The 27,722-nt window shown below is 39.7% G+C and overlaps 1 protein-coding gene across 1 annotated transcript; it reads left to right on the top strand.

The window, feature by feature from the left end:
* Positions 1-1,699: 1,699 nt before the first annotated feature.
* On the top strand, positions 1,700-26,135 carry b4galnt3b (beta-1,4-N-acetyl-galactosaminyl transferase 3b). Its single transcript, XM_080476008.1, has 20 exons — positions 1,700-2,185; positions 8,885-8,934; positions 9,039-9,122; positions 12,471-12,566; positions 14,092-14,182; positions 14,297-14,397; positions 14,478-14,545; positions 15,640-15,718; positions 15,823-15,889; positions 16,082-16,216; positions 16,311-16,420; positions 16,852-16,952; positions 17,153-17,220; positions 17,321-18,431; positions 18,772-19,025; positions 19,888-20,041; positions 20,143-20,215; positions 20,331-20,484; positions 21,663-21,789; positions 24,203-26,135. The coding sequence occupies exons 1-20, from the start codon at positions 2,050-2,052 to the stop codon at positions 24,312-24,314; spliced, it is 3,171 nt and encodes a 1,056-aa protein (XP_080332134.1). The 5' UTR covers positions 1,700-2,049; the 3' UTR covers positions 24,315-26,135.
* The last annotated feature ends 1,587 nt before the right edge of the window (positions 26,136-27,722 follow it).

Here is a 27,722-nt window from a genome sequence, read left to right as displayed (position 1 = left end):
AGATGAAAAACAAGAGGGGAGTTGGCTTGTAATAATTTATGTGAAGTAATTTACTTGTTTTATTCACAGAGCAGATTGATTCTCTGCTGTGCCGCTCGTGACACTGAGGAATCTAGTTTCCATAGACAGGTGTAGAGGCAGCATCACTTACCTGGGAGCATCTGATTTCTTTCCCTTTTTGTTTCCCTCGGAGTGGAGCCATGATCTCTTTTGTTTATGCTGGCATAACGATAAACACATAAATTCCACCGAGGCTGCCAGGTTGTGTGGGCATTCAAAATTAAACATGTTAGTACAAAATCCCTCCAACAATAAAACGCCTTACAACTCATGCAAATTATCCTGTGATAATCTAAGACGTTTCAAGTTGAACTGTGTTAATAATAAAACCTCTACAGCATGGGGTTTCTCTGTGGGAATGCTCAATAAACAACTTACTCAACCCTCTCAGTTACTACATTGGTGTGTAGGTAGACAGATGGGACATCAAGAGGGAACACACACACACACACACACACACACACACACGCATCTTTGTGCAGGAGGTGGGGTTACCAATTAACCGTAAACTCACACAAGCACATTCAGAACACACAATATCTGCACAGAAAGGCCCCAAACCACTTTACATTTATTATAATTCAGATGAAACGTGTCATTAAATGCTTTTTCTTTATGTTTACAGTCATGATGACAAGAAATAAGACAGCCTTGACATCCAATATCTTCTCTATATCCACTACCAGTACCGTAGCGAAAGCTATGTCCTTTTTTTTATTGATGTTTGTTTCATTTTCATAATAGTATTACTTTTTGTGTCTTAACGACATACAAATTTTCGTGGGGTTAATTGGTGATAAGCATTTTTGAGTACAAAAAAGCACTATATAAGTTTGATTTATTATTATCATTATCATTATCATTATCATTATTATTATTATTATTATTATTAGAGTAAATCACCCACAGGTATGAAAATGGGTGTAGTGGATGTATGTGATTGTCTTTCCTTTGTTGTTTGCCCTGACCAGAGTGAATCCAAAAAAAGCTATATACAGGGTGGATAGATGGATGGAAAATTAAAATGTGTATTCATAATAATTGATTATATCCACTCAAAAGGTTTGTTATAAAAAGTGCAGGGATGTAAAGTTAGTGATCCAAATGTTTTATATATATATATTTTTTTTTTTTTTTTTTTTTTATGAGGCTGTATTACGTTGTGTAAAGCTGTTGAGTTTGTGGCTTTTGGTACGTGATAAAATCAAAACCGGAAGTATTTGTAACCATAGGCAGCAGGTAATCCCCAAAGTAAGGTGTGCAGGGTGCTGCCCATGTTTACTCCTCCCTCTAATGTCAGAGCGGCTGCTACCAAGTTAGAGATTAAACCACAGAACGTTTCTGGTGGTCCACTTCAGAATAAACCATGCAGTCACAAACGTAGAAATATTGACATTGACGCAGCATATTAAGCAATAAATAAGATTTGATAACGTTGATACAGAGCAGACTGAAAAAAAAGAAGCACACAAAACTACTTTTTCACGCGACCGTAATTCTTTAATCCCTAATGTGCTACCGTCAAGCTTTTGCTTTGAAGGGTAATCTGTGCCCAAACGTGTCGCACTCTGCCACCCCTCTGTTTGTCTTCACTGAGTTGCGCTCACACAGAAAGTGGTGTGGGGTTGCGCTCCTCCTCACTCACTCCTTTGTGGTACCTCGGTGCGCGGCGGACGCGGGACTTGCAGGAGGGGCGACAGGTCAGCGCAGCGGCAACAGGAAAAATAAATAAATAAATAAATAAAACTCGTGCAAGTTTTCAGATGATCAACAGCCGTCAGTGTGGGATTACCAGGCTAGTCCGGGTCATGCAGGGATTCTTCGCGGGATGAGAGCCTCTGGGGGACCCGCGCACCGGGAATATCCAGGGTGCCGGTAGCGCGCAGCCACACGGGAGGAGCGCAGGCGGCTGCAGGAGGCGGAGGACGGACTCTGTCGTATAATCCGACCGATGTGGACCTCTGGAGGAAGTTTGAGCCGGCAGCCAAGATGATCGCGGCGTTTTTCCCCTTGAGGAAACTGCGGCGGAAGATAAAACATCTCCTGATCGGGGCGATTGTGCTGATCGGAGCTGTGGCCGTGTACCATGAGATGGTTGCAACCAAAGCGTGGGGCAGCGACATCGGTGAGTCCGGACGTTGTTACTCAGCAAGTGTCCGTTTCTCAAGCGCCGTTCAAAACGACGTGTCAGTTGATAACCTGCATAACTTTGAAGCACTTTACAAAACAATGAAAAATACAAGGGGTGGAAAGCGTTGCTCGATTGTAGAATTCAAAGATTAAAATGTGCGTAAAATCTACAACAATGTAACTTTCCTACAAAGGGGAAACGATTTTAAACAACACAATTTGACTTTTTAATCATCTATTTAGGATACTTTTTCCTCAAGTACTCATTAATGCAGTTCGGACAATTAAATGTTTTTAAATTAAATTGGTTGTCTGCCTGATTTATAATCTGAGTCGTTCATGACAAGAGTGCCTTTACATGTACAAGTACAATTCAAGCAATATAACATTACTTATATTTAGTACTCTTTCCACACTCATACAGAAACACTGCCATTTATTACATATTGTTAAAAAGTTTGAGATAATCCAAAGTGAGGAAGTTATTTCCAAAATGTACTTTAGATATTGCATTGCCTGCAACAACATTTACTACTGCTTTGCGTAGTTCAAGAATTGTTTTTTTCCATTTTCAGGACAATAAACTCCTACCTTCCTCATCAGAAATATGTGCATTGTATTTTGTAGGCACGTTTATCAGTTTGATTGCAGTTTAGTGATGTTTTGTGGTCTGATCATACAAAGTCATAAACATCCATTTAGCACAGACGCCTTCCTTTCACTCTATGGTCAGATAGAAGCATGTCTCAACCGTGCTCAAACATTTTTTTATCAATTGTGCTACACTTGCATTGGAATTGCAACAGGTGAAACAACCGGTTGATCTAAAGCACAAGAGCAGCTTGAGTTCCCGAGAAAAAAGACAGTATGACAGGGGGATGGGGAGTTCAGGAGGTCAGATTGCACGTTTACACTCAGAAGGAGGAAGTCTCGTCTCACAGTTTGGTAACCAAACTTCCTGCCCTCTACCTTATTTACACCTCAGCTCAGCCTGTGCTGCCTTGCACTCACACCAGAGTACAACATAAGGACCCCAACAAGCGGAATAGAATGGTCATTTTGGTGTCTCTCAACAAGAGAGAAATAACAGCACATGACACACACACACACACACACACACACACACACACACACACACTTTTAACCCAGCATGTAAACGCATGCCTAAGTAGTACATTACAGGGCTTGCCTATATGCGCACACATTCCTGGGCTGTTGCCGTCCTGTCACAGTGAGACTTCTTTCGAGGGAAGGAGTGCTTACATCCTTCAAACAGAGCGGAAAGGCCAATACAGAGATCTGAAGGTGTAGTAGAAGAATGGCAAGTAGGGGCAGACACGTAACTCGTCTGTGTTGCTTCAGGTGTTTGTGATGACAAAAGCCCACCTATCTTTTGTCAAATGTGTGAAAAAAGCCTCTCGACATTATTCATTTTATTCAGTATTGCTAATGCAGTTTGACGATACAGTCTTTTGCCGATTGTTATAATTTGTAAACAGCGTGAACTTTCATGTATAATTTATTGATGTTTGTTGTTCTCACGGGCAAGGTGCAAAGTTACCAAAGTGAAGCCAAGCTATCACTTCGTAGGCTGAGCCGACACTCAACACCGCACACAGATTCGCATATAGTCCAGTTTTAGTAAATTTCAAATATCTCGTATTTTCACATTTAGAGATATCGGTAAATGATCATGTTGATGACAATAAAGGACATTTGTTGATAGGTTCTACTTTGAAATGCAAACCATGATAAGTCTATATAACCTACAATTGAATGTGATGCATTACACAAAACTTTAGTTTTTTAATATGTTTTTTGATTTAAAAAAAAAAAAGAACATACTAGTTGATTTTTTTTTTTTTAAATCATGCTTTCCAGTCAGAAATTAAAACAGCTTGTGGTTAATATTACTCTAATTACTCTAATGTTGCTGCAGTGTTCCAATATAATTCGCTCACCTCACTCTGTCTCGTGTGTGCAAACATATCCTCAAAATTATGTTACCTAAAGATTTAAAAGTATATTGCATAGAATAAAACAAAAATTAACACAGTTGTTGAAGTATCTACACAAATAAACTTGCAACGGGCCATCAAGCCATACACGTATTTACAATCCACTCTTCAAACCCCAAGTTTATTGGCTTACGTTCCTCACACGTTCAGATATCCTACAATTAAACAAGAAACGGGAACATGGGGATGAATTAAAGAGGACACAATAGTCAGTGCCACAATAGACTCTAACTCTACTGTCATGTTGTGCTCGCCGCCAGGTTTTCAGTGCAGTCGTTGTCTTGAATACTTTTCTTCAATAACATTTGACGTGTCTACTCCACATTAAAATTCATCATGTATTTTTTTATTTCTTTACTGGCCATACTAGGCAACAATGAAATTATGGACACTTAATGTGTTGATGTGTCACGGTTGAATACACAGGAAGACTTGGTCGCTGCAGATTCTGCCATTTAAACATAAAGTGTCTCCACCAAGTCTAGGGGTCAAACAGTTGTTGGAGAAATCCTTGTAAAGGGATTTTATTGTGAGAAAACGTCTTTGTAGTCAATAACTCACTGGAGTGTAAAGTCTATAAATTGCAGGGGCCTTTATTGACTTCCTGGTGACACTCTGTCAAACTTTCGCTTCAAACATCTTCATTGGCTTGTTGTGGCATCATTACTTTCCGTTTAGTCTCAAGCATGTCAGGTGACAGACTGGCCCAGGTTAGGATTGTAACACAACTTTTCAAATTATTGTGCCAGTGAATGTTAAAAAGAAGAAAAGACTTTGATACAATTTGACTTATTAGTGCACCGTATGATCCTCAACGAATGCCAGTAATGTTGTTTCTCTGAAAGTCATTCATCCATTATTTGGGTCATAAGCGGTTTGTTTTTCCTCACTTTTCTCAGAAGACTTTTTTTTTTTTTTCTTTAACATAACTGTATTATTTACTTTGCAAGGGTTTTGACTCTTCTTGTAAATCGTGTGAGGTTTTGTCATGAACCCTAGAAGACGTTTACACCCATGGGAGCATTCCTAACTTACATTCATAAAGGTTTTGTTTCTGCCTCTATGCGTATATTCTGCCTATAGACAATATATATACAAAAAGTTGAATACAGTGGATAAAGTTCCCCCAAAATGTATTTCACGTCATCAATTTCATTTATAGTTTAGTCATGAAGGTTATTATTTTACACTCTCAAAAATTTAGAATATATCACAATATCATCAGATTAGGTGTTTTTTTCCAAATACTTTTTGTAAACCACGCTGTACAGTATCTGTCACAATCAAATTTGAAGAATGCCTCAAACATTTTGGTCAAGATGTCTTGTAGACATGACTCACAAAACAATTGTCTTCTCAATAATTTTCTATTTTCTGAGATGCACCTGCCTTCTTAGGGTTTTTTGATGCGACCTGTGCATGTCGTCTGACCAGGGTTTTTGCTGCTTCTCAGTCGCATGCGTCACAGTTTTCCTTTCGGGGTTGTCGCACATCAACTTGACAGACGAACTGTACTTCATTCTGAAAGGCAAATCACATTTTCAGAGTTTCGTGTGTGTGCTCCTTTGTGTAGGAACTTAAGTTGAAGGACGCACAGCTGCTCAGGAAGCGTTTAGTGGCCAGGTGTCCAATTACTTTTGACCCCTTTCAATTTGGGTACCATGTGTTCAGAGGGGTTTATCTCTCTCACACACACACACTGGGCTTTCTAAGCAAAATAAAGTAGAGATTTGACTGGGGTATACAAATCTATTAATACAGGCGAAATGGTCCTGATACTTTCTCTACCTGTTTTGCTTCGTCGTTGCCATTCCAGGAGGAAATTATATTTCTTTGAATTCTTCTCAAACTCAACATGTTGACCTGAAGGAATCTTTGTAGCTATAATAGGAGCAGAGAAACATAAATGGTGTCCATACAAATAGAAATCACTGCCGCATATTGAATAACAGTTGGAGGGTGGGGGGGGGGGGGCGTTTTCCTGTTGATGAGATGTATTTTTCCTGCGCTGCTGCAGACTTTTTAACTGGGAAAAAAATGTTTCAGTTCAGTCAACTTTAATTAAATAGGCCCAACATAAACAAATGCGTTTGAAATGTCCCCTGACAATATTATAAAGGCGAGGAAGGAGTTGGTAGGAAGACTGAATGGGTGTGGATGAAGGATAAAAATACTCCAATGCTTTTCATGACTACCACTCTAGAATTACTGTGTGTGTGTGTGTGTGTGTGTGTGTGTGTGTGTGTGTGTGTGTGTGTGTGTGTGTGTGTGTGTGTGTGTGTGTGTGTGTGTGTGTGTGTGTGTGTGTGTGTGTGTGTGTGTGTGTGTGTGTGTGTGTGTGTGTGTGTGTGTGTGTGTGTGTGTGTGTGTGTGTGGGGGGGGGGGATCTCCACCCTGGTGATAATGACAGACCTTCACAAGCACTATACAACTCCAGTTCCACCACTTAGGCCACAAACCCATTAAAGAAAAACTGAAGTGCAGCTTTAAAAATCTAGACTAACCCATAATTTAAAAAAAAAAATGAGCAAAAAGTTAACAGGAAAAAAATATTGCTCTGCCAGAGGTTATTTTTTCTTCCTGCCAGTGGCGTGGGTGCTTCTGCTAAAACAGCTCATCGCAGTCAGTGACTGAGACTACATTCACTGGTCGTCAGCAGTGAATTGGAGCAGGCAGTGGGTGATACTCTCCTGGGACACTGGAGTTCATTGTTCATGTAACATAAGCCTGCAAGAAATGTTTGAGAAAAAAAAAGAAAAAAAAGCCTCTTGTCAAAGAAAGACTGGAAATCTGGCATCTATCACGCATGAAGTCGGCGATCACCTTCATCAAGCAAGTTATAGATTAATTACCCCAAGTTCAGCTTCTTTACACTGTCAATTTTGGAAGCGGTTGAGTCAGACACCTTTCAGATTTTCATCACTTATACATTGACAAACAGTCTCCTCCTTCTCATACACCAACATGAGTCAGTATGGTGGAGCTCGCTCTAAAATTCTAATATTTAGCATCAAGTGGCATGACACCAGGTCAGGGAATTCCTCTTACAAACCGGGTTCAATAATTACATCCTGTTCTGCCTCATTGGGAAATTGCATATCAGAAATAGCCGTGTGGTGGAGCACAGTAATTAAGCAAGGCGTGGGCCGAGCAGAGTCGAGTTCTGCCTAAACTGAATTGCATTCTACTTTTTGTAGCGTACAGTAGAGAGGTTGCAGTTAAAGAAACCGGACTTCAATAGTGTCTTGTTCTCCATAGCTGGCTCCATCTCACCCTATATACTATCCACTGCCTCCACTACTGTTAAACCGACCATTTCTATGTCCTCCTTCATAAGATCCACAAGTCTTCCCTGAGGTCTACATTTTCTCTTTCTGTCTGGCAGCCTCGTTCTCACCATCCTGATGTAGTGACATGTTAATATAAACGCACCTGGTTAAAGCGGGAGACGTCGCTCGACGGACGCATTTTTCTGCAAGTGTTTGAAGTGAAGAGTGTTGGGGATGAAAATATTGGCAGCCCCGATAACAGGCACCAACTCCACTCATTCAATGTGACTACAGACGCTTTAAATCGGTGTTAATTTTATTCCTATACAAGTCATAATTAATACCTGATATCTTTTACCGCTGGCTTTAACTAGAGGGGAATGCAATAGTGGGCAATCAGGTATACAGTTTAATTAGGAAGGAAGCATTTACTTGTAATATAAAAAGGCATTAAACATAGAGATGGCAAGTAACTAATGCAATAGTGTCTGATTAAAGTGCTTTTTAGTTTGATTTCAGTTTGATTTTAAAACCTCATTCGTTTTGCAGTAATATTTCAGTAGTTTAACTGTAATCGCATATAAAAACTAATTTGTACTTGTTATCGGTTTATTCACTGTCAAAAGGACTCACTAAGCACAGCCTGTATTGACTTTATTTGTTCTTCTAACCTATTCATACAGCAAACTGTAAATGGCTACTCTTGCATCACCTACTCCAGGTGTCTGCAATCTTTATGACCAAAAGAGTGACTCCCACAACCTGAAAATGACTCGGTTCGCGTAAATAAAATGAAAACAAGAAAAGAAATGTTCATATCGGTATCATTTTGTAAACGGTTCAGGGAGCCACTACTACTCCAGGGCCGCAGGTTGCAGACCCCTGTCCTACCCCATGGCGAGCAGCTGCCTTCATGGAGAGGAGCCAAGCATGCCTATCGGACACAAAAGGCCTCAATTAATGACTGCTGACCTCATTCAGTTCACCCATTTTGCAGGACTCATGGAGCAAAAATATGAAGAGACATTTCAGAAAGTATGGATTGCTATAAACGCCAGCATGAGAAAATGTGCTCTCTGCGTTGATTTATAGATTCATGTGCAAGACCTCGTAAACGCCTTGAAGGAGTATTAGAGGTCCTTTTTTTGGCCTTTGAAACATAATTGTTTTTTTATGGTACGCCGTGGTCTCTTGCTACCGAATGTGGCATAAACCCTCAGCACTGTGTCTGTGTCTTTTTCTTGTTGGACAAAGCTTTGAGGCATTTCAACAGTAAGCTGTTGTTTCTATACTTTGTTTAGGCTGTTGTCAGTAAAAGAGAATGTGTTAAGTAAAACTGTATTACTATATTTGTTGCATATGTTTCGGTACCGCAGTGCTCTGATTGTTTTTTTTCCATCTCAACAGGTATGAATTCAGACGGCAGCAGCTGGAGAGCATTTCTGTTTGATGAAAAGGTAAGTATGGTGCAGTTGGGAACGGAGGGGGGGGGTGTAATAGAAAACATGATGATGCAAGTCTGTGTAGTGATACTGCAAAACAAGTGATTTGTGCTTTCTAGGTGAAAAGCAATCTCAATAAGGTCTCTGTGAAGGACTCGGCAAGGTGGACCACCGGTTTTATTTCACAATTATGGAAACCAGAGGTGTGTGTGTGTGTGTGTGTGTGTGTGTGTGTGTGTGTGTGTGTGTGTGTGTGTGTGTGTGTGTGTGTGCATGTGCACATTTGTGCCTACCTAAATACTCTGTCTCACCTTCTTTGAACTTTGAATAACCTGCCCAGGCTTGCTCAGGTCGTTCCCTCTTCAGTGCATTTGCTCTGTTTACAATACGCTTCATGCTGCAGAATGCACTGCAGCTCCTTTTACTGCATCACATTTTAATTTTATTAAGCAGGCCTGTACTTTGCCCAGTCACTTGCATGTTGTATTTCACAAGGACAATCTGCTGCTGTGCATTGCTTTACCAACCACTGTAATCCAGCTTCGCATCAGAGTCACTGCTTTCGCAATTTTCACACGCGACCATCATTTTTTGTTGTTTGTTTGCACTTCTGTATCTGAGGGTTTGTTTGTAAGCGTAAGGAAATATGGAGAGCGAAAGAACTGGAATCAATAGGTGAACTGTTTTGTTTAATTTGGCCTTTTGCCAATGACATGGAAGTTTGTCATTTTTAGCTCTTTCTTTCAAACTGACAACGTCGACTTGATGGCGATTGCAAAAGACATTTTTACAGTGCTGTGTCAACAAAATTACAATCTCTTGCAGAAAACCTGAGAAACACAAACATTTTTAAAGCTGGAATTCATATAAGTTTGGATCTGGTCCGTTTAAGGCTTTTCCACACAGATATTAGGTTGACTAAATGAGAAATAGTGCTTTTTATTTTTTGTGTGTGTCTATGTGTCATTTATCTGTCATCGCCCTGCCCTATTACCCAACTTCAGCTCGTGGAGCTACCTAATTCTGGTCTTGGTGGTTTCCTGATTGTCACCCTCATGGGTGATGATTTTTTTTTTTTTTTCTTACAACACCACCTGCATTTTTTACACTGCATGCCCTGTGTGTTTTTGCATGAGCATGTTGATCCATGCAGTGTCATTGTGTTCTTAAATTTTTGGTTAAGTAGAAGCTTAATGTTTTCGTCACACTAACATTTCTTCATTGTGCTTTTAAGGTTAACTGGAGTTAGAGTTAAACTAATACTAGTTAGACTAGACAAAACTCTGCCAGATGTCTTTGTAACTCCTTTTGACGTTTCCTGAGGCGCACAGTAATGACTATTATATGTGCACAAAATTCTATTTCCTTGTTTTCTTTTGGGTCCTTTTGCAGTTTTCTAAATATCATAAAATGACTGAAAAGTATGCATGTCAAGTCCCGTCAGAAGCAGTACTGTGAATAGAAAGTTTTAGTAGCAGTGACTGACTTACACTTGCAATTTTGTGTCATTGGCTGGCCTTCGAGTTTCACACTTCTCGAAGGTAACAAGTCTCGACATTCAGTATTTATTGGTTTATAAGTTGCTAATTTTAATAAAACAGGGTCACATGAATTTGAGATGTTTCCATTGGATGTTAAGTGAATCATGGATCTGCTGAGAAAATGTTTGATATTTCATCTGTAACATGTGACATAGCAGCCTTATTTTAACCGATTGGAGTTATTTCTGCATCGTGTTAGCAGCATCACATCCTTTAATATTTCATGAAAGCCAAAAGGCTATTTACAAAATAGTGTATAGGACATTTTAGCTTGAAAAATAACTTTGTTTGGTTGTTAAAATGTATAGGATATCAAATGATTTCTTGTTTTCTTATATTATGCACTAATTATTAGTTTGTTTCCATTAGTAATTATTGTACAATCTGCTCCTTATTTCATTAAGTTTAGTAAGATTTCTTGCCGTTTTTAAATTATTATCAAAACAAAGGATTTGAAGTGTACCTAATGCCTCTAAACATGTTAGAGTCTAGAACTACGTGAAAGACAACAGACTTCTCTGCAACACACTGCAGGGGTTTTCGAGCCACTGTGCTTCTCATGAGTCTGTCATGTGGCCTTTGATCGGAGATATGGAAGATGGAGCAAAGACGTTTGTTCAATGATTACAAGCAGCATAGATGGAACCTTAAGTCACTGTTTTACAGTTCGAAGCCCTCGTCCCACTAACATCTAACTCGCTGTGCACATTTCATGATGAACTGAGGGCCTGGATTGTGGCTCAGACCTGCATGCGGCTATGTTTCCATGACTTCTGAGGACACTGAAGACTTTGCCCAAACTTAACCGCACATACAGCTTCAGCAGGACAAATCCTAACGTCCGCTTACTGCTTCTCGGGCAATTTACTTCATGATGGCCTTCTCTTTGTCCCCTTTATATTAAGTTGAGTCCCAACAATATCGTTAATACTTGGAACACACACACAGGCATATCGGGTAACGCGGACTCATTGGCAGATGTCACAGAGGTGTATGTTTACAGGACATCTGGGCTTCTGCTGAAACTTGACTACATCATTTACGTGTGCACACAAATGACGAAGTAGTCAAGCGTGTGTCTGTCTGTCCCCCCCCCCGTCTCAAGAGAAATTGAACTCACAATGTGACACATTTCCTGTAATGCTTCTACTTGTTCATGTCATAGTGTAGTCAGATCTCGTCTCTGAGTCTGATCGAGTTGAATCTATCAAGATAGATTTGACGTCAATATTTGTCAACATTTATTAGAACTCAGTCAAATCAAACCAAACCTCTCAGCATGGCTCAATACCGTTTAGGTATAAACTACATTTATACTGTTTTATAGTATATATACACTTTAATGTTGTGCATTAAAGTCGAGACCAAAAAACTACTAAATTCTTCTACTACAGCAATTTTCTCACCGCAATTTAATCAGATAAATCGAGAGCTCGCAGGATTCTCTTTTCAGCTGAAACGGAGGTTTGTTTACTTTGTTCATTGTTCCACTCTGCTTCAAGCTTTTTTTTTTTTATCTCATGTGTCACTTGCTTGCGAGCTGTCGACTTTCAGAAACTTGTCTTTTGATGTTGTTGTGGCTTTGGGTCAGTCACCACTCTTCCTGTCAGAGCTTCCTTCACTTTACAGCAGCCTTTTCATGGTGCAGATTCTGAAAAAGAAAGACCTACAGTAAAGAGTTCTGCTGGGTTTTTTGCTAGTTTCTCATCATTATCTGGGCAATTACGTAGGTTGTAGCTTCAGTGTGTAATTAATTAATTAAAACAATTTTTGAGAGCTCTCAACTTTCACGTAAATGCAATGGAATCTGTCTTTCCAGGTTTCTGCTTCATGGAAATGGAGTGTCAGTTGACAGCAATAGTTGAGTCACTGTATCGTCAAATAGTGTCTGAGGGCGTGTGGCTTGAGCTTGCTAAGCACTGAGGCCAGGTGGTTAATTGTCCCACAGCTGAATGACTGTTGCAGCAGTGTTCTCCACGTCATCAGCTCTCTGTTCTTCTGCTCCCGCAGTATAAGGGCCAGGCCAATCTGCATGTGTTTGAGGACTGGTGTGGCGGTTCTACAGATGACCTCCGCCGGAACCTGCACTACCCACTGTATCCTCATGTGAGTCTCTTCACACGGTCATTCATTTATTCATCGAGTCAGCACAAATCACTGGCCCACATCCACACACATGTAAAACGGATGACAAAACCATCATTGGAAAAATAATACTTGATACACTGAGTCTTAACTTCCCAGGGTTGAGGAATTTATTTATTTTGACTTTTTGATTGTGTTCTATTCAGTCTTGGTTCTTTGTAGTCTATTCAAAAACTAGTCTAGTCTATTTAAAAACTTCATAATTTCATTTTGATTAGTTCCTTTGTCTTTGTATTTACTCTTCTCCTGTCCAAACTTGAATGATTTTTAATCACTTTCTCAATGAACCTTTGTTGTTCAGCTACATGAAAAGTGTTAAGTATATTGATTAGTCAATCAAATGTTTCTAAACTGTGTCGTTATCCAGTCTGAGAAATAATGATAAATATTTACTGGTAATATTAGACTTGTGTTGTAACCGTTTCATACACGGTAAGCATATTGTTGCAGCCAGTGACACAGGTATCAAGCTATTCATCCATTTTCTACACCACGTTATCCAGCTTCGGATTGGCTGTGTAAGATGGAGAGAAATCCTACATGTGTAGGGTGAACATGCAAACTCCACACAGAAAGGCCCAGAGCTTGAAACTGAACTGGGGTCTTTGATTCCTGGGAGGAGAATTTGCTAACCACAACACCACCATGTGGCCATTTTTAAAAAAAGATTCTTTACTATATTCTTTAAAGAAAGCAGAGCACAACACACTAATCAGCCACTGAACAATGTGTAGGAATATTGCTTGTATCTTGTTGCTTTTTCTGTTTTTAACGTATTAAAAACATCAACCAATTAATCATAACACAGATTATCTGTGTTAAGCACGTTATAATTTTAGTGTGGCACCTATTAGTGGGTGTGATACATTAAGCAGCAGGCTAATATTATTTTCCTCAAGGTGGATGTTTTATAAGCAGAAGGTTGCAAGGAGATTGATAAATGGTGAGCAGTAACGTTATCAACCAAAATTGGCCTCTTTTATGTTATGAATAAACTGTTTTAAACTCATTTGATAAACGCAAACAAAAAATAAATCATTCATATTTTTGTGCTCAAAAAGAAAAATATAGCTGACTTTTTTGAATCATGATGAAATTGTATACTAGCTTGAATATAAAATACAGCATATGACTTCATACCACACCTAAATGACAAATTAATTATCGTTTTATAGGCGCTTTGAAATTTGAAGGAAGTCGAGGGGGAAAAAACCCCCAGAGTGCATTCATGTTCACCCATTTGGGAATCACTGCTCTGAATTATGTGAATGTTAAGCTGAGCGAAAAATCGAGCACACAAGGCATTCCTCCACGGACAGTAAAACAAGTAAGCATCAGCAAACGGTGACGTGCACTGTGTTTACTCGTCGCTGCATTCTACATCCACATGCAAGATCCACACATCACCCGGCCCAGCAGTTAGCCACCTTAAGTCAACATTCTGGCTGATTCTCCCTCTCTTTTTAACTTTCTTTTTGTCCTCAAGACTCGAACTACAGTATCAAAGCTGGCCGTGTCTCCTCAGTGGACCAACTATGGACTCAGGATTTTCGGTTATTTGCATCCCTACGCCGATGGTACTCTTTTAGTTCCTGCCTTAGTACGAAAAACATGAAAGTCATTCTGTACACTGCTTTTTCTCTAGTCTGTTGTGTGATCTCCGGATCTCGTGCTGTGCCCCTGCTTCTTAGGAGAGTTTGTCTTCGCTCTGGCATCTGATGATAACTCAGAACTGTGGCTGAGCACCGACGACTCTCCCCTCAACTCGCAGCTACTGGCTTGGGTTGGGAAGGTAAACATCCTTCTCTGATACTCACGCATGAGACGTTGCCATCTGATATTTGTAATGCTTATTAAGATCATTGTTTGCAGACTGGTTCAGAGTGGACAATCCCCGGCGAGTTTGACAAATATGCAAGTCAGACTTCCAGACCAGTTAGGTGAGTTGGGTGTGTGGGTGTGTGTGTGTGTGTGTGTGTGTGTGTGTGTGTGTGTGTGTGTGTGTGTGTGTGTGTGTGTGTGTGTGTGTGTGTGTGTGTGTGTGGGGGTGTGTGGGGGGGTGGGGGGGTGGGGGGGTGGGGGGGGGTGTATAATCCTAATTACACCCTCTACAGCATGACTGTCTATTTTAGAAGATTTTAAAAAATTGTATCCCAACTTACTGAGAGCTTTATGGTTTCTAATGATGTATCAATCACAAACAATTAAAGGCCCTCTGTCACTACAAGAAATGTGGTTTGTTGCCGGAGGGCAACGCTATGCTCAAGAGAAATGTAAACTTACCTGTCTGTCACATTAAGAAAAATGAACTTTAAGTGTAACCGTAAGTCTTCATGTGGTTGCTATTGTATTGGAATTTTAAGATTCTGGTGTTTGTTATTAAAGCACCAGCAACCAGTCAGACATTTTATATAGCTGCATGTTCTATATCCCCTCTCTCCCCAGCCAGTTGAGGTTTTGTCACACCCTCAGTTACAAATTGCGCTGTCTCAGTTTGATCCAGGATCTGAAGTCAAATAAATTTCCATGTGGTCAGTATGTTTACACCAAAGTCAAACCTTGTCTTAATGTATTCTCGTAAAGTCATGCTCGTTTTTGCATAGGTATCACTAATATTTTGTTGATGGTTTCTAGTTTCTTCCATGTAAAAAGAAACCCAACTATGGCCCAATACAGGTTACAATGTGACTCATACTGTTTGCATACTCGTATTTTCTGCTTCGACATTGAGATGAGTCATTACTTGAATAAAGAAGGAAAAGCAAGCTGCGCATTTGAATGTTTTTTCCATTGTTTTGAGGTAGCTACAAATTCACTGAGAAAATGCATACACTGTGTACAGCCTCAACAGCCGGAAGAAGCCCCAGAAGAACTCAAGTAATTCAGATTTGGAGCTCCTACAGCATTTATGTAAAGCCCAGGGTCTACACAGACCCTGCATTGAAATTTTCAAGACTATATATTCTTTGCATTGACAGTTTTTTGTTGTTGTTTTTTTTACTATAATTCCTCAAAATCTTTTCTTTCCAAACAGGCTGTCTGCTCAGAAGAGATACTTCTTTGAAGTTCTTCACAAACAGAATGACAGAGGAACTGACCACGTTGAGGTGGCTGTAAGTTCTTGTCTTGTTGTATTGTCTCCTTTCACATCTTCATTTGTGTTCATTGTGAGTGTTGGAACTGAAAAAGAACACATGTGGTTCTTTGTTTCAAACAGTGGCAGCTACTGAACAGGGACTTTAGGTTTAGGATCATTGAATCCGAGTACATCTCTCTTTACACTGGTAGGTACACACTTCACTCCTGTGACATGTCAAGGCGTCAAAGTGAGAATTCATTGGTTTAATGTCTGTCATACAGCTTCATGACAAACTGTTTGCTATTTTTTCTCCCCACAATGTTCAGCACTGCACTCAGTGAGCGATTAATGCAAAACACTTCTCTAACTATTTTGATCTGTGAACTCAATTCCACAGATGAGTCGGTTTTGTTAATAAGTGATGTCGCCCACATACCACAGACGTCTGCAAGTCATCAGCATGCCACCACCAACCAGCGCTTTGCTCCAGCAGAAATGCTAAGAGAAGATCCACGAGATACTTTCTACCAGGGTGAGAAAAGTTTCTCAAAGCATGCGTCACTGACCTTTTTACCTGAAGTGTGCAAACTGTTCTTGCATCAAATCTGTACATTGCTTGCTTTCAGTGGATCTGATAGACAGAAGGTTCCTGGAAGGAGTTCTTCCTGACTGTTCATACAAACCCAGCTATACCATCAAAGACTTTCCTCTGAGCAGATACCAAGGACTGCAGTTTGTACGTTTTCATGTTGTTTCTCTTTACCAATGGTGGATGTGGATGAGTTTGACATCTGTTGGTTTTACACCGAACAATTGTACATGTTCCTCCAGTTTTAATGGCTTATAGTGTGAGAACAATTTAAAGGGAATTTGGTAATGGTGCATGGAGAATGAAATAACAGTTTTGCCTCTGTTTACTTTTTTTTTAATTTTACAACTATGACAAAAGCTTAATTCGATAATTTAGGAGGCATTCAACAAAATGAATATAAAAAGTTATATGTTGGCTGTTAACCTTGTTTTCTTTCTCCAGTATGTGGCAGCAGAGCAGTTTAATATTCATTCAAACAGCTTTGATCTTCTTATTTCACTCACAGCTGGAACGTGAATCATAACTGAACTGTGTTTGACACCCAAGCAATAACCTGTCATTTACCATCTCTCCAGATCCATATGTCGTACATCTATCCAAATGACTACACCCGACTCACACACATGGAGACACAGGACAGCTGCTTCTACCCTGAGAGACCTTACTACATGACAATGTGAGGCCTCAGAGGAAAACATGACAAAAATAGATCTATGTATATTCAGTTTTACCATAATATCCTATTTTAATTGACAATTAAAATAGGACGTTATATCAATTTTTATTGAATCACACCTTACCAGCAGAGGTTTCTGTTATTCAATTGATCAATCACCTTTTTGTGAGTTTTCTGTCTCTTTGTCCTCTTTTCTCTAGGTTTGGCTTCTCTAGATACATGAAACTGGACCTGCCGGGTACACAGGACAAAGAAAATGGAGGAAAAGGTATTTTTGTTCTTTGCGTCTTTGTTCTTTGGCAAATGAAGTTCACGTATGTGCTCAACACATTCACTCCTTTTCTCTCTGTGCTTCTGGTGATTGCTAGATTCTGGTTACAAGAGGAGGAAATCAGTCTTCAGTGAGGAGGAGATGGACTATCAAGTAAATGAAAGAGAGATGAGAGCCAGACAGGGCCAGATTGACAATGCCCTTTTCCCAGATTATGGAGATGATTTTGATGACTATGCCCTAAAGCGCCGGCGTAAACTCTTCTCAGTGGCTATTGAGGAAAATGCAAACAAACTACTTAACTCTTCAGATAGAAGGCGTGCGCAACAGTCAATGGTTCAACTACAACAAAACCAAGCAGCTGTGAAACAAGCTGGCCCGGAGGAAAAATCTGAGCAAATACAGCCCACCGCAAAATTTACACAAAGAAAAACGTTTAGGTCGGCTGCAAGAGCAGGACAGACCCTTCTTCCATTGCTGGTTGACAACGAGCCGCTGAAAGCAAAGCAGCAACTGGCCAAGTCCTTGAAACCAGTCGGCAACAGAAGGGGCCAAATCCAAACACCCAAAGGCTCACAGCATCAAAATCTAGAGCGGGATGCACTTCAGCCTGAAAATGGTAAAGTGTCCAAAAGGCAGAAAGTCATACACAAAGAGAAAGCTCTCCAACTACCATCCATTAAAAATTTGACCGCCTCCAGGAGAGATGACAACCTGCTTAAAGTAAGGCAACACCAGAAGGACACAGAGAGTGTACAAAACTGGAGGGATAAGAAGATAAACCCGAAGATGGCACGACAACAAGATTTACAAAACAGTATCCATAGAGTTGAACTAAATCCGAGAGGAGAAATAGACTTAAAATGGTCAGATACAGAAGTGAAAAGTGGCCAAATGGAGAAGGAGAACAATGTATACAACGCTGCCGAGAGGAGAGGCAAACAACGGGCGCGTGAAGAAGACTCCCCCTGGCTCCTTGGGGGGGATTTGGAAGATGCATATGAAGAGGATCCGACGCCTAAGATAGAGTTTGACACCGTGGTCAGCTGGAACCAAACCTTCCAGGTCAACCTTGTGGACCTTCAGGCGATACGTTCTGATTGGATCGATCTGAAGTGCAACATTTCTGGAAACCTGCTGCTTCACTCCAGTGATGCTTTGCCCATAGTGACAGCTTTCATGGATCAACTGAACAAAAAGCATCAAGGGTAAGAGTTTGTCTGGTGGGAAACGTGCAGAAACACCAGATTTGTTGGGATTTGTGATAATGATGAGCCTTAAAATTTCTTTTAACGTATTGTTAGTGTGTATTTATCTTCTCACTTTCTCTATTCACTATAATATACTTGTGCATCCCAACAAATTTCATTTTCCTTTAATGTAATGGAATAGTCAGACTTTTTTCTTTAAACTCAAGAAAATTCAGCATAATCAAAAATATTTCGTATAATAACATAATTTTTTTTTTTATTTGCTCTTTACCAGACATTGTACATAATTCTTATAAAGCACATTTCAGTATGTCTTTTGCTCTTATGGACCTTGCAGGCGCTTCACATTAGTGCGTGTGGTTAATGTGGTGAAGCGAGTGGACGGGTTCTCTGGAAGTCGCTACCTGCTGGAGTTGGAGCTTAAGGACTCGAATGGCCAAATGCTTCGGTTGTCGCACTACATATACGCCCTGATTCGCCAACCACGCCATAGAGACATTCGTTTCAAACGTCCGACACCTCAGATCCTGCTTTGCAACCCCGTGGGCTTCAGGTGGAACCCATCTGCCACCGTCCACTTCATAGTGCCAGGTATGATACAGCCAACATCCGATGGTCACTTGACCGTGGGTTGAATTGTTGTTGAGAAATATTTCAACATGGCAAGCTGGCTTATGATGGTTTCCTAACTTATTACTGTCTTGAGTTCAATTAAAAAGGAAACATATTTGATTTGGGGGGTTTTTTCTATGCATTTTCCGACCGAATATTTTTTTGTTAGTTGCTATGACAGCGCATTGAATGGATATCTCCTTTGAGTAGATTAAAAAAATTATTTCATAAAAAGATATTTTCAGAAATGAACTATCATGAACATCAATAAGTATAACATCGAGTGGGTTCATCCGTGCATATGTATACAAATTCCTACCATCCTGACTTCCTCTTTCCAGGAAGAAAACCTCTAAATAGCCCTCATACAATAATACTATTTATTCTAATGTATCTCAATGGCTGTTAACAGCAAAATATTTCATTGTAAATGTATTTAGGAAGTTGGATAGCCACTTTAATTTGCTACATAGTATGAGAATAAACTAAATAGTGAGACGTGCAGTCTCAATGCAATAGGGTTAGCAGCTCTGCTTTACTTGGATTTCATAATGCAATTATTTGATGTGTTCTGTCCGGTCCGCTGGTGAAGTAGCTTCAGTCATAGTGAGAGGTTGATAGGGTTGAATCCACCACCGCAGTTACAAATAATGCAGCAGAATAGTGGCTACATTGTCCAAAAGATGAAAAGATCCATTCCCCACTGTTAAATTGCATCCTCAAATAAGCAATGATTAATTTTATCGCAAATGCTTCAACAGTATTTTCCTATCTTCCTGTATTTGTCTAGTTTATCAAGGTTCCTGTTGAAAAAGTCATGTATGTTGCGTTTCTTTCTCAGTGAAAAACCAGGCCCGGTGGGTGCAACAGCTTATTGTTGACATGGAATGGCTGTTCAAAAAAACTGGAGACGCAAACTTCAACCTCATCATCACCGATTATAACAGCACTGACATGGACGTGAGAAAAGCTCTCAAAAAATCGTCCCTGCCAAGGTAAACGTGTGTGGGCTTGCTTTAGTTTTACACTGAAAACAGCCCTTTGCTAAAATATACCTTATGGCTGTGCTTTAATTTGTTCATGTGGAATTCCTCAGGTACCAGTATGTCAAGCTGAGTGGAAACTTTGAACGCTCTGCTGGTCTGCAGGCTGGTATCGACCTAATAGATGTGAGTACTGCAGCATGACTCAGCAAATAAAAAGACATCCGGGCAAAAATACCCTGAGAGGTAATGGTGCTACGTCTTGTGGTTTATGTATGTTTCACTACTTTTTCACCCTCAGGATGATCACAGCATTGTGTTCCTTTGTGACCTGCACATCCACTTCCCTCCCTCGATTATTGACACCATTCGGAAGCACTGTGTGGAGGGGTACATGGCCTTTGCGCCCATAGTATTGAGACTTGACTGTGGTATCACGCCGATGGAGGCCAGAGGTGGGAACTGATAAATGCACCCATACACAAATTTGCCCACTATCAAATTGACTAAGCAACAGTCTAACCTCTTCCTGGCTTAATGCGTCAGAACTTGGTATCTTATCACCATCTGTCATTCGCTAGAAAAGTACAAAACCGCTAACATGATAGTGCACCATGCCAGGCCCAGCATGCATCGCTATGAGCATTCATGCAACAAATGATTACTTTTAACCTTACATCATTGAGTTTATGGTGAGATTGATGATGTGTCACTAGTGATTTGGTGCAGAAAGATTTTTGTCTGCACAAGAGTCCCTTTTTTGCATCTAAGGCACCTAAAATAAAGCCTTTTCTTGAGAGGCAGAACTTTGAAACAGTGATCCTTGCTTTATTCACCATTCGGCTGGGGCAATTCTTTTTATGTTGGGGTTAGTGGAGCCTCTGTTGCTCGGCTTCATCTGCTTCAAAACGCTGCAGCATGTAAGCATGAGCACATTTCACCTGTTTTAGCCTCACTTCACTGGCTGCCTGTTCATTTTATTTTCCATTTTTGAGATTATTTGCTTTTAAATCCCTCTATGGTCTTGCCCGACCTTTCCGAACACCTACATCCTTGCAAGGCAATCCGTTCCCTCAAGTCAGCTGAATCAGCTGCTCCTGGTGGAGACTAAAACCAGGCTTAAGCTCAGAGGGGATCAAGCGTTTATGGTGGCAGCTTCTAAACAATGAAACAATCTACCAGTGCACATCAGACAGGCAAATCAATTCTTAAAATCCACCTCTTCTGGTTGGCTCTTATCATTTAAGATGCTCATATTACTATGTGAGCTACTTATTTCATTTATATTTTCTGTACATTTATTGTCTCTTTTTTTCTGTGTGTGTTTTCCACATTTAGTTTGTGTACAAAACTTTGGCTTTGTTCAACTGCTTTTAGGTCCTTAAGAAATAAAAATGAATTGGATTTAATAATATTTATTCTTTACATGTACTTATTACGGAAACACACATACAGCTTGCGTTGGCACGTTAGAAAATAACAGTCCATTGCATACAGCAACATTTAGTCAAATGTCAACAGAATGAGGATATGAGGGATTTTATATTGTTCTTTAAGGTATGGAGTAAACATTTTAGTTAAAAAGGATTCAAATGTTAATGGATTTGTGATTGTTGTTTGATCTGTGTTGCAGGTTACTGGGAGGTCAATGGGTTTGGCTTGCTCGGGATCTATAAGTCAGATCTGGTTGCGGCAGGAGGAATGAATACCAAAGAGTTCACAGAACAATGGGGAGGAGAAGACTGGGAGCTTCTTGACAGGTTAGTTGCTAATTGTGTAATCCTACAGTAACATAGCTGTTGATGGCACTGATTCAATTGCTGGCACCTCCTTTCATGTAGCTGTCCTATGTGTTTACTAAGTGAAACTCATTCACAAAACTGAGTATTTTACACTTTTACTGAGAAGTATGTTTTGTTTCATTGTGAACATTTTTATCCAATAGGCTCATGCATTTCCCCTATTAAGGTAAATGCAGGAAATCTAAATAATGTGGAAATGGTGGATTGTGTTCATATTTCTTTGAAGCAGTAAATCTTACAGTGAGTGCCTCAAGCAAGCTTATCCACCCACAAATTGGGGATTGACAGGGGAAAACATGCAAAAAAAGGGTTACAAAGCCTTAATTTCCTCAGTTATGTATTGCAATTCAACTTATTCAAGTCCAATATAAGTCCAAATAGCTTGAAATAGTACAAAGGTAAGTTGTGAACCATCAGAGGATAAATAATGGAATGTTACCCAAAACTGAAAGATTATGTACTTTTCAGAATTAAAAATCGGAAGAAGAAATGGGCTACTTATTGCCCCCTCTGCATAAAACCAGTGTTGGAACACACTGTGGTACCCTCATGAACATTAGTTTACAACAGTTTTGTACTGTAGAAAATAGTGTGTTGCTATAAAAATGAATAAATAGTCATTAACAATGTAAGAGGGACACCATCATAACACTTAAAATTGCTACAATATCTCTGTAGGTCTTTCCTACAGAGATATTGTAATAAAATTCAAGGTGTCTGTGAGTAGATCTCTTCACCATCAAAAGGAACTAAGAGACCGGGTGAAACTGACAGGAAGAGGTCTGGTAGATCCAAAGCCACAACAGAATCAGAAGATAAGTTTCTGAGAGTTAACAGCTTGCATTATGGACAGCTCACAGAACAGCACAGCTGAATAGAGGCCAAAGTAAGCAAGTCTCAGTTACAGTGAAGTGAACTTGGAGCAGCAACGTTTGGCAGGATGAGTTTCTGCAGAAAGCCATTGCAAAGATATCAGAATAAGACAGAGGCTTGCCTGGTCCATGAAAGAGAACCTTTACTTTACCAAACTGCATTTGCCATGGCTCTTTACCTAATGACCTGACAATTAAAAAAAAAAAAAAAAAAGAAACAAAAAATCGATACGATATATAGTTGAACTTCGAGCGATCTACAGCTACCCTCCACCACTTCTGAATCTTAAATGCATTTTCTAGAGTCATGTTAACAAGATTTTGAGAGTCCGAGCTGGTCTAACCATTTTATTGTGTTTATTCTACTTCCGATGCATAGTCAATATTAGGTTTTGTGATTTAAACCTATGCTTCTTTAAATACACCTGAACTGGAAAAACACATCCATAGTCAACATATTAAGACCCTAAAAACCCAATGACAACTTTTTCTTCTTAATCGGTAGCTCTATCAACGTTTGCTGGACTGTTAATTTCACCCCAGATGTTAACAGAGAAAGCTCTTTCTGATTGACTCTTACTGCTTCTATATGGTTTTAGACAACTGACTGTGAAGCGTGTCCCAGCAAAAAGGGAGACCTTGGGACTGAGGTTTGATGAGAAGCAAATCCAGGGTGAATGAGTAACAATACATTTTCCAGGTAGTCAGACACTCATAAAGATAAACAATTAGAACAGGTCCAATGTAAATGTGATGTTGCTCCACATCTACTGGATAAGTACATATGTACACTGAAACATCAAGCTTGACTATTGTTTATTAAAATAACAAATGTATTATTCAGATAATGACTTCACTGAACAGTAGCTTTTATATCCACCGTTTGCTGCTCCACATCCTGCTGTTTTCCTGTTTTATTTTTGACCTTATACCTGCAAATAAAGTGACTTTTAGGACTTGGGATTTGGTAGTATACAGTCTTATATTTGCCAGAAACTCAAAAAAGAGCCATAAGTAGAGTTGCAACTCAGTTTTGTTTTTCAATTAATTGAGCAATTTCCCTTCTTTAATCAATCGATCAGATTTTTCAAATTGTTTATTAAACATCCGTCCATCTTCTGTTCCACTTTCGTCAATACAGGGTTACAGCTGCTCTCAGGTGGCTATAGGTGCTAGCAGGGGACATTCTGGACAGGCCACCAGTCCATCACAAGGCAGACACAGAGAGACAGACAACCACACACATTCACACTGGCATCTGTGGAAATATATATGCTCAATGTCAAAGGTTCCAGGTTCCAATCAGGTCCGGATGCTCTGTGAATGTCTCTTTGTGTTTACCCTGTGATGGCCTGGCCACCTGTCCACCCATACTAGGCAGGGATCAGCTCCAGCGCCCCAAGGCGATGTATGGAAAATATCACCATCCAAAAGGCAAAACAATTTGTTATGGCTGGATTTCGTGTCACTCATTCTCTTTCCTCTGTTCTTCGCTCCAGGATCCTCCAGGCAGGACTGGAGGTAGAAAGGATCTTCTTGAGGAACTTCCTCCACCACTATCACTCCAAGCGTGGCATGTGGAACCGGCAGATGTCAACAAATCACAAGTGACCTTGTCAGCAGGTGCTGCACCCCTACATCTCCATGGTTACCACCATGGCAACCAGAGCACTTTAAAGCTAGAGCACGATGTCCCACTACGTGATGGCAACTACACTCGCTGAACATCTGAGGATCAGGTGTTGCTTTTATTTACTCAGGCTTTACGAAACAGGTGGCGGCAGGCAGCCTCAACAAGGTCATTGATGAGGAGATACTACTGAAATGCTCTGAGTTTATTCTACTGGATATGCTGTTGAACGCTACCGGCGAGGGTACTGGCTAATTAATATGTGCCGCTGACTATGCAATCACACACATGAAGATACCTCTGTGCACAATTGTTCCTGATGGAGACCGTGCTCTGCACTACTGGCTGCAATGAGAGGAACGACGATTCCCAGTCCAAGGATGGACACACCCAAGTGCCCCGTATCATAATGACAGCTTGCACATGAGTCTTAACTGGAGATTTTTGTTGAGGAAAAAAAATAAGAGATGTATGTAAGGAAAAGGTTGGTCTTAATTGTTATGTTGTCTGAAAACAAAATTAAATGTCTATGATTTTTTTTTTTTTTTTTTTTTTTCGAGAAGCAGACAAATTTCTGATGAGTCCCCTCCAACTGTTTTTTTGTTTTTTTTCCTTTCCCTCGTCTTCACAAGTGTGTCTTTGTCTCTACTGTGACTGCTATTATTCGGGTACTGAGGAAGGTTTTTGCAGACAGGCCAAAATGTTTATTCCTCACCAGGAATAGACAAGGTAAACCTTTAAGTAATTTTCCGTTTTATGGAACGTGTAAAAAGCTGTTTAATATACGCAGCCCGTTAGGCAAACAGGATCGATGTGTTCTTGTGTGGATTTTGATTGTGTTGTCCAGTTCTCTTTGCACTGCCATTTCTAGCCATAAAAGCATACATCTCATTAGGTGGATGTACTTTACTTGTTTTTCTAGTACAGAAAAGTAAAAAAAAAAAAGAAAAAAGGTTGGTCCCCAGTTTGACCGGCTGTGTGTTGAATTAAAACAAAGTCACAAGCTATTTAACAACTCATCTTAAAGGTAATCCATACCCATGTCACAGGTACAAATCCTTCTTGATGCTTTCACTCCTGTAGAAGTTCATTCTCAATATTCAAAAGATCATTTTAGTTCAGTCTGAACCTCCAACTAAATGAGTGTCCACTGTTATTGTTGTACAGGTTCAGTTCAGATTTATTTAACATAAATACTTCTTGGTCTCATTCGTCATTGTCTTACCTTTTATAATTTATGAAATTCTAAAATAAAGTACCTCAAACTAAAACTGTCATTTTCATAATTACTGTTGAAAATAGACAAAACTAATAATATTAGAAAGCTATTTCATTTTTTTTTTTTTTTTTTTTTTTTTCTCTAGATGCACGAAATTATGTGTGAAAATGTAGCAAGTTAAAAACTTTTCAAACGTCTGTGTGTTTGTTTCAAAACTTTAAATCATGGCAGCATTTGCTTACATTCCTTTTCAATTAAACTGTGCCTTTATTGTGGTTTATTTTCAGATTCGTACACGTTGAACTCCTTGATTTAGGCCGATTAAGATGCAATGCAGCTTTATAAAACTGCCATGAGTTTTTTTTCTTCTCTTGATTTGTAATGTTTTTCCCTTGCACCTTCTCGTTTTTGTATGTAACTACTAAAAGCCTCTCTTTTTTAGAAATACCTCATCCCTGTTTTCCCGCTGGGAACACTGCCTTTTCCTTACTGTACATTTCTAGAGTCTGTTCTCTCAGGGACTTGTTTTACTTCATGTTACACTGCCTTGACAAATCTGAAGAATAAACCCTTCTTGCCTTCCATTCCTTGACAGTTTGTAGTAGTTTGTTTTTCCTGCCTGGGGTTGATGCTTCTCAGTTTGTGGCAGGCAATTGTTTCCAGCTTTTTTGATCATTCCAAAAAACAGTTCTGATGCTTCAGCGGCACAGAGTTTTCACTCTTACAAAGTTGTTCTGATTGATTACAAACTGCTTGGATGCAGACATCTATCCTTCACAACTGTTTCAAGGAGGTGTATTTAGGTCTTTTGGCTTGTGACAGTTCCTTCTCTTAGTCAATCTGTGTCCCTTAACAAAGTGGTTGACAACCTAGCAGTGATCACAGTGGAGGCCCAAGGCTTTTCCCGCATGGTTGTCAAACATGGTGAAGGAAACTACGACGAAATGCTTTCGAGAAGGGAAAGCAGAACTGGAAACTGCTCTGGCCTTTGAGTCTGGAGGCTTTTTTGTATGTGGTTGAGAATTGGTGCGTCACTTGTGGTTGGCCTCACTGAAATGCTCAATCAGTAGAGCGGGCCCTCTCAATCAGATAGTTGCGGGTTCAATCCCCCACACGTCAAAGTGTCCTTGAGCTCATTGCATGGCAGCTGCTAGTATTGGCGTATTATAACAAACATTCATGATGTACATGATGGCTTATCTCTCTATTAATGCTTATGCTTTGCTGAACTCTGAATTGGTAATCCTTATTGTTCCTACAGTTTCAATACTTGCAGCTTGAATGTGAAAAATGAGTTCAATGATGTATGATATATTTTAGGACTTGCTGCAAAAGATTTATATCAGACTGACTTGTGACTTTTATTGGTCCCATTTAAGGGTCATGTTAAGACAACTATATGTGGAATGTGCTCACCTTGACTCCATGTCATTGAAAGCAAACAGCTTAAAAACTATTAATAAACCCGCCTATTTCCACCTGAAAAACATAGCAGGGATAAAAGCTTTTCTGTTCAATGAAGACACCGGAAAATGTGTTCATGCTATTGTTTTCAGTAGGCTTGATTACTATAACAGCCTTTTTACAGCTCATAAGAAAAATTCGATCAAGCAGCTTCAGCTTATCCAGAATGCTGCTGCCAGAGTCCTTACAAACACCTAGAAATTGGACTTACTGCTGGCATTCAAAGTGCTGAATGGTCTTGGACTAAAATGCTTGCCAGATTTATTAGCTCCCTATGAAGCATCCAGACTCCTCAGGTCGTCTGGGACAGGTCTGCTGTCTGTTCCCAGAACCAGAACCAAAGGGAAGCAGCACTTAGTTCATATGCGTCTTACTTGTAGTCTTCTCAAACCGTTGGCTTATTTAAATCAGGGCTGAAAATTGCACTGCACTGCAACACTGTCATGATTTTAATACATTACTCCTTGCAGCGATTCTAATTTTTCATTATTCTAAATGCATTTTAAATCTTAACTATTTATTCTCCTGTTTTAATTGCCTTTTGTCTTTAAAATGTTCTTTTCTTTCTTGTCTTCTAATTCTATGATTTTAATGCAATTGTATGTATTCCTTTGTGAAGCACTTTGAATTGCCTTGCATATATACATATAGTTGTTCCTCCAAGCCTGATTTCTCAGTTCATTCAAAGAAAATTACCATAGTGTTA

Source organism: Lipophrys pholis (assembly GCF_963383615.2).
Source record: "Lipophrys pholis genome assembly, chromosome: 11".
Classification (NCBI taxonomy): Eukaryota; Metazoa; Chordata; class Actinopteri; order Blenniiformes; family Blenniidae; genus Lipophrys; species Lipophrys pholis.
This window is presented reverse-complemented; position numbering and strand designations above follow the sequence as displayed.

Coding starts and splice junctions, on each gene's coding strand:
- b4galnt3b (XM_080476008.1), top strand. CDS start 2,050: ATGATCGCGGCGTTTTTCCCCTTGAGGAAACTGCGGCGGAAGATAAAA. Junction 16,217..16,310: donor ACGAGATACTTTCTACCAGG/GTGAGAAAAGTT, acceptor GCTTGCTTTCAG/TGGATCTGATAGACAGAAGG. Junction 17,221..17,320: donor CAAAGAAAATGGAGGAAAAG/GTATTTTTGTTC, acceptor GGTGATTGCTAG/ATTCTGGTTACAAGAGGAGG.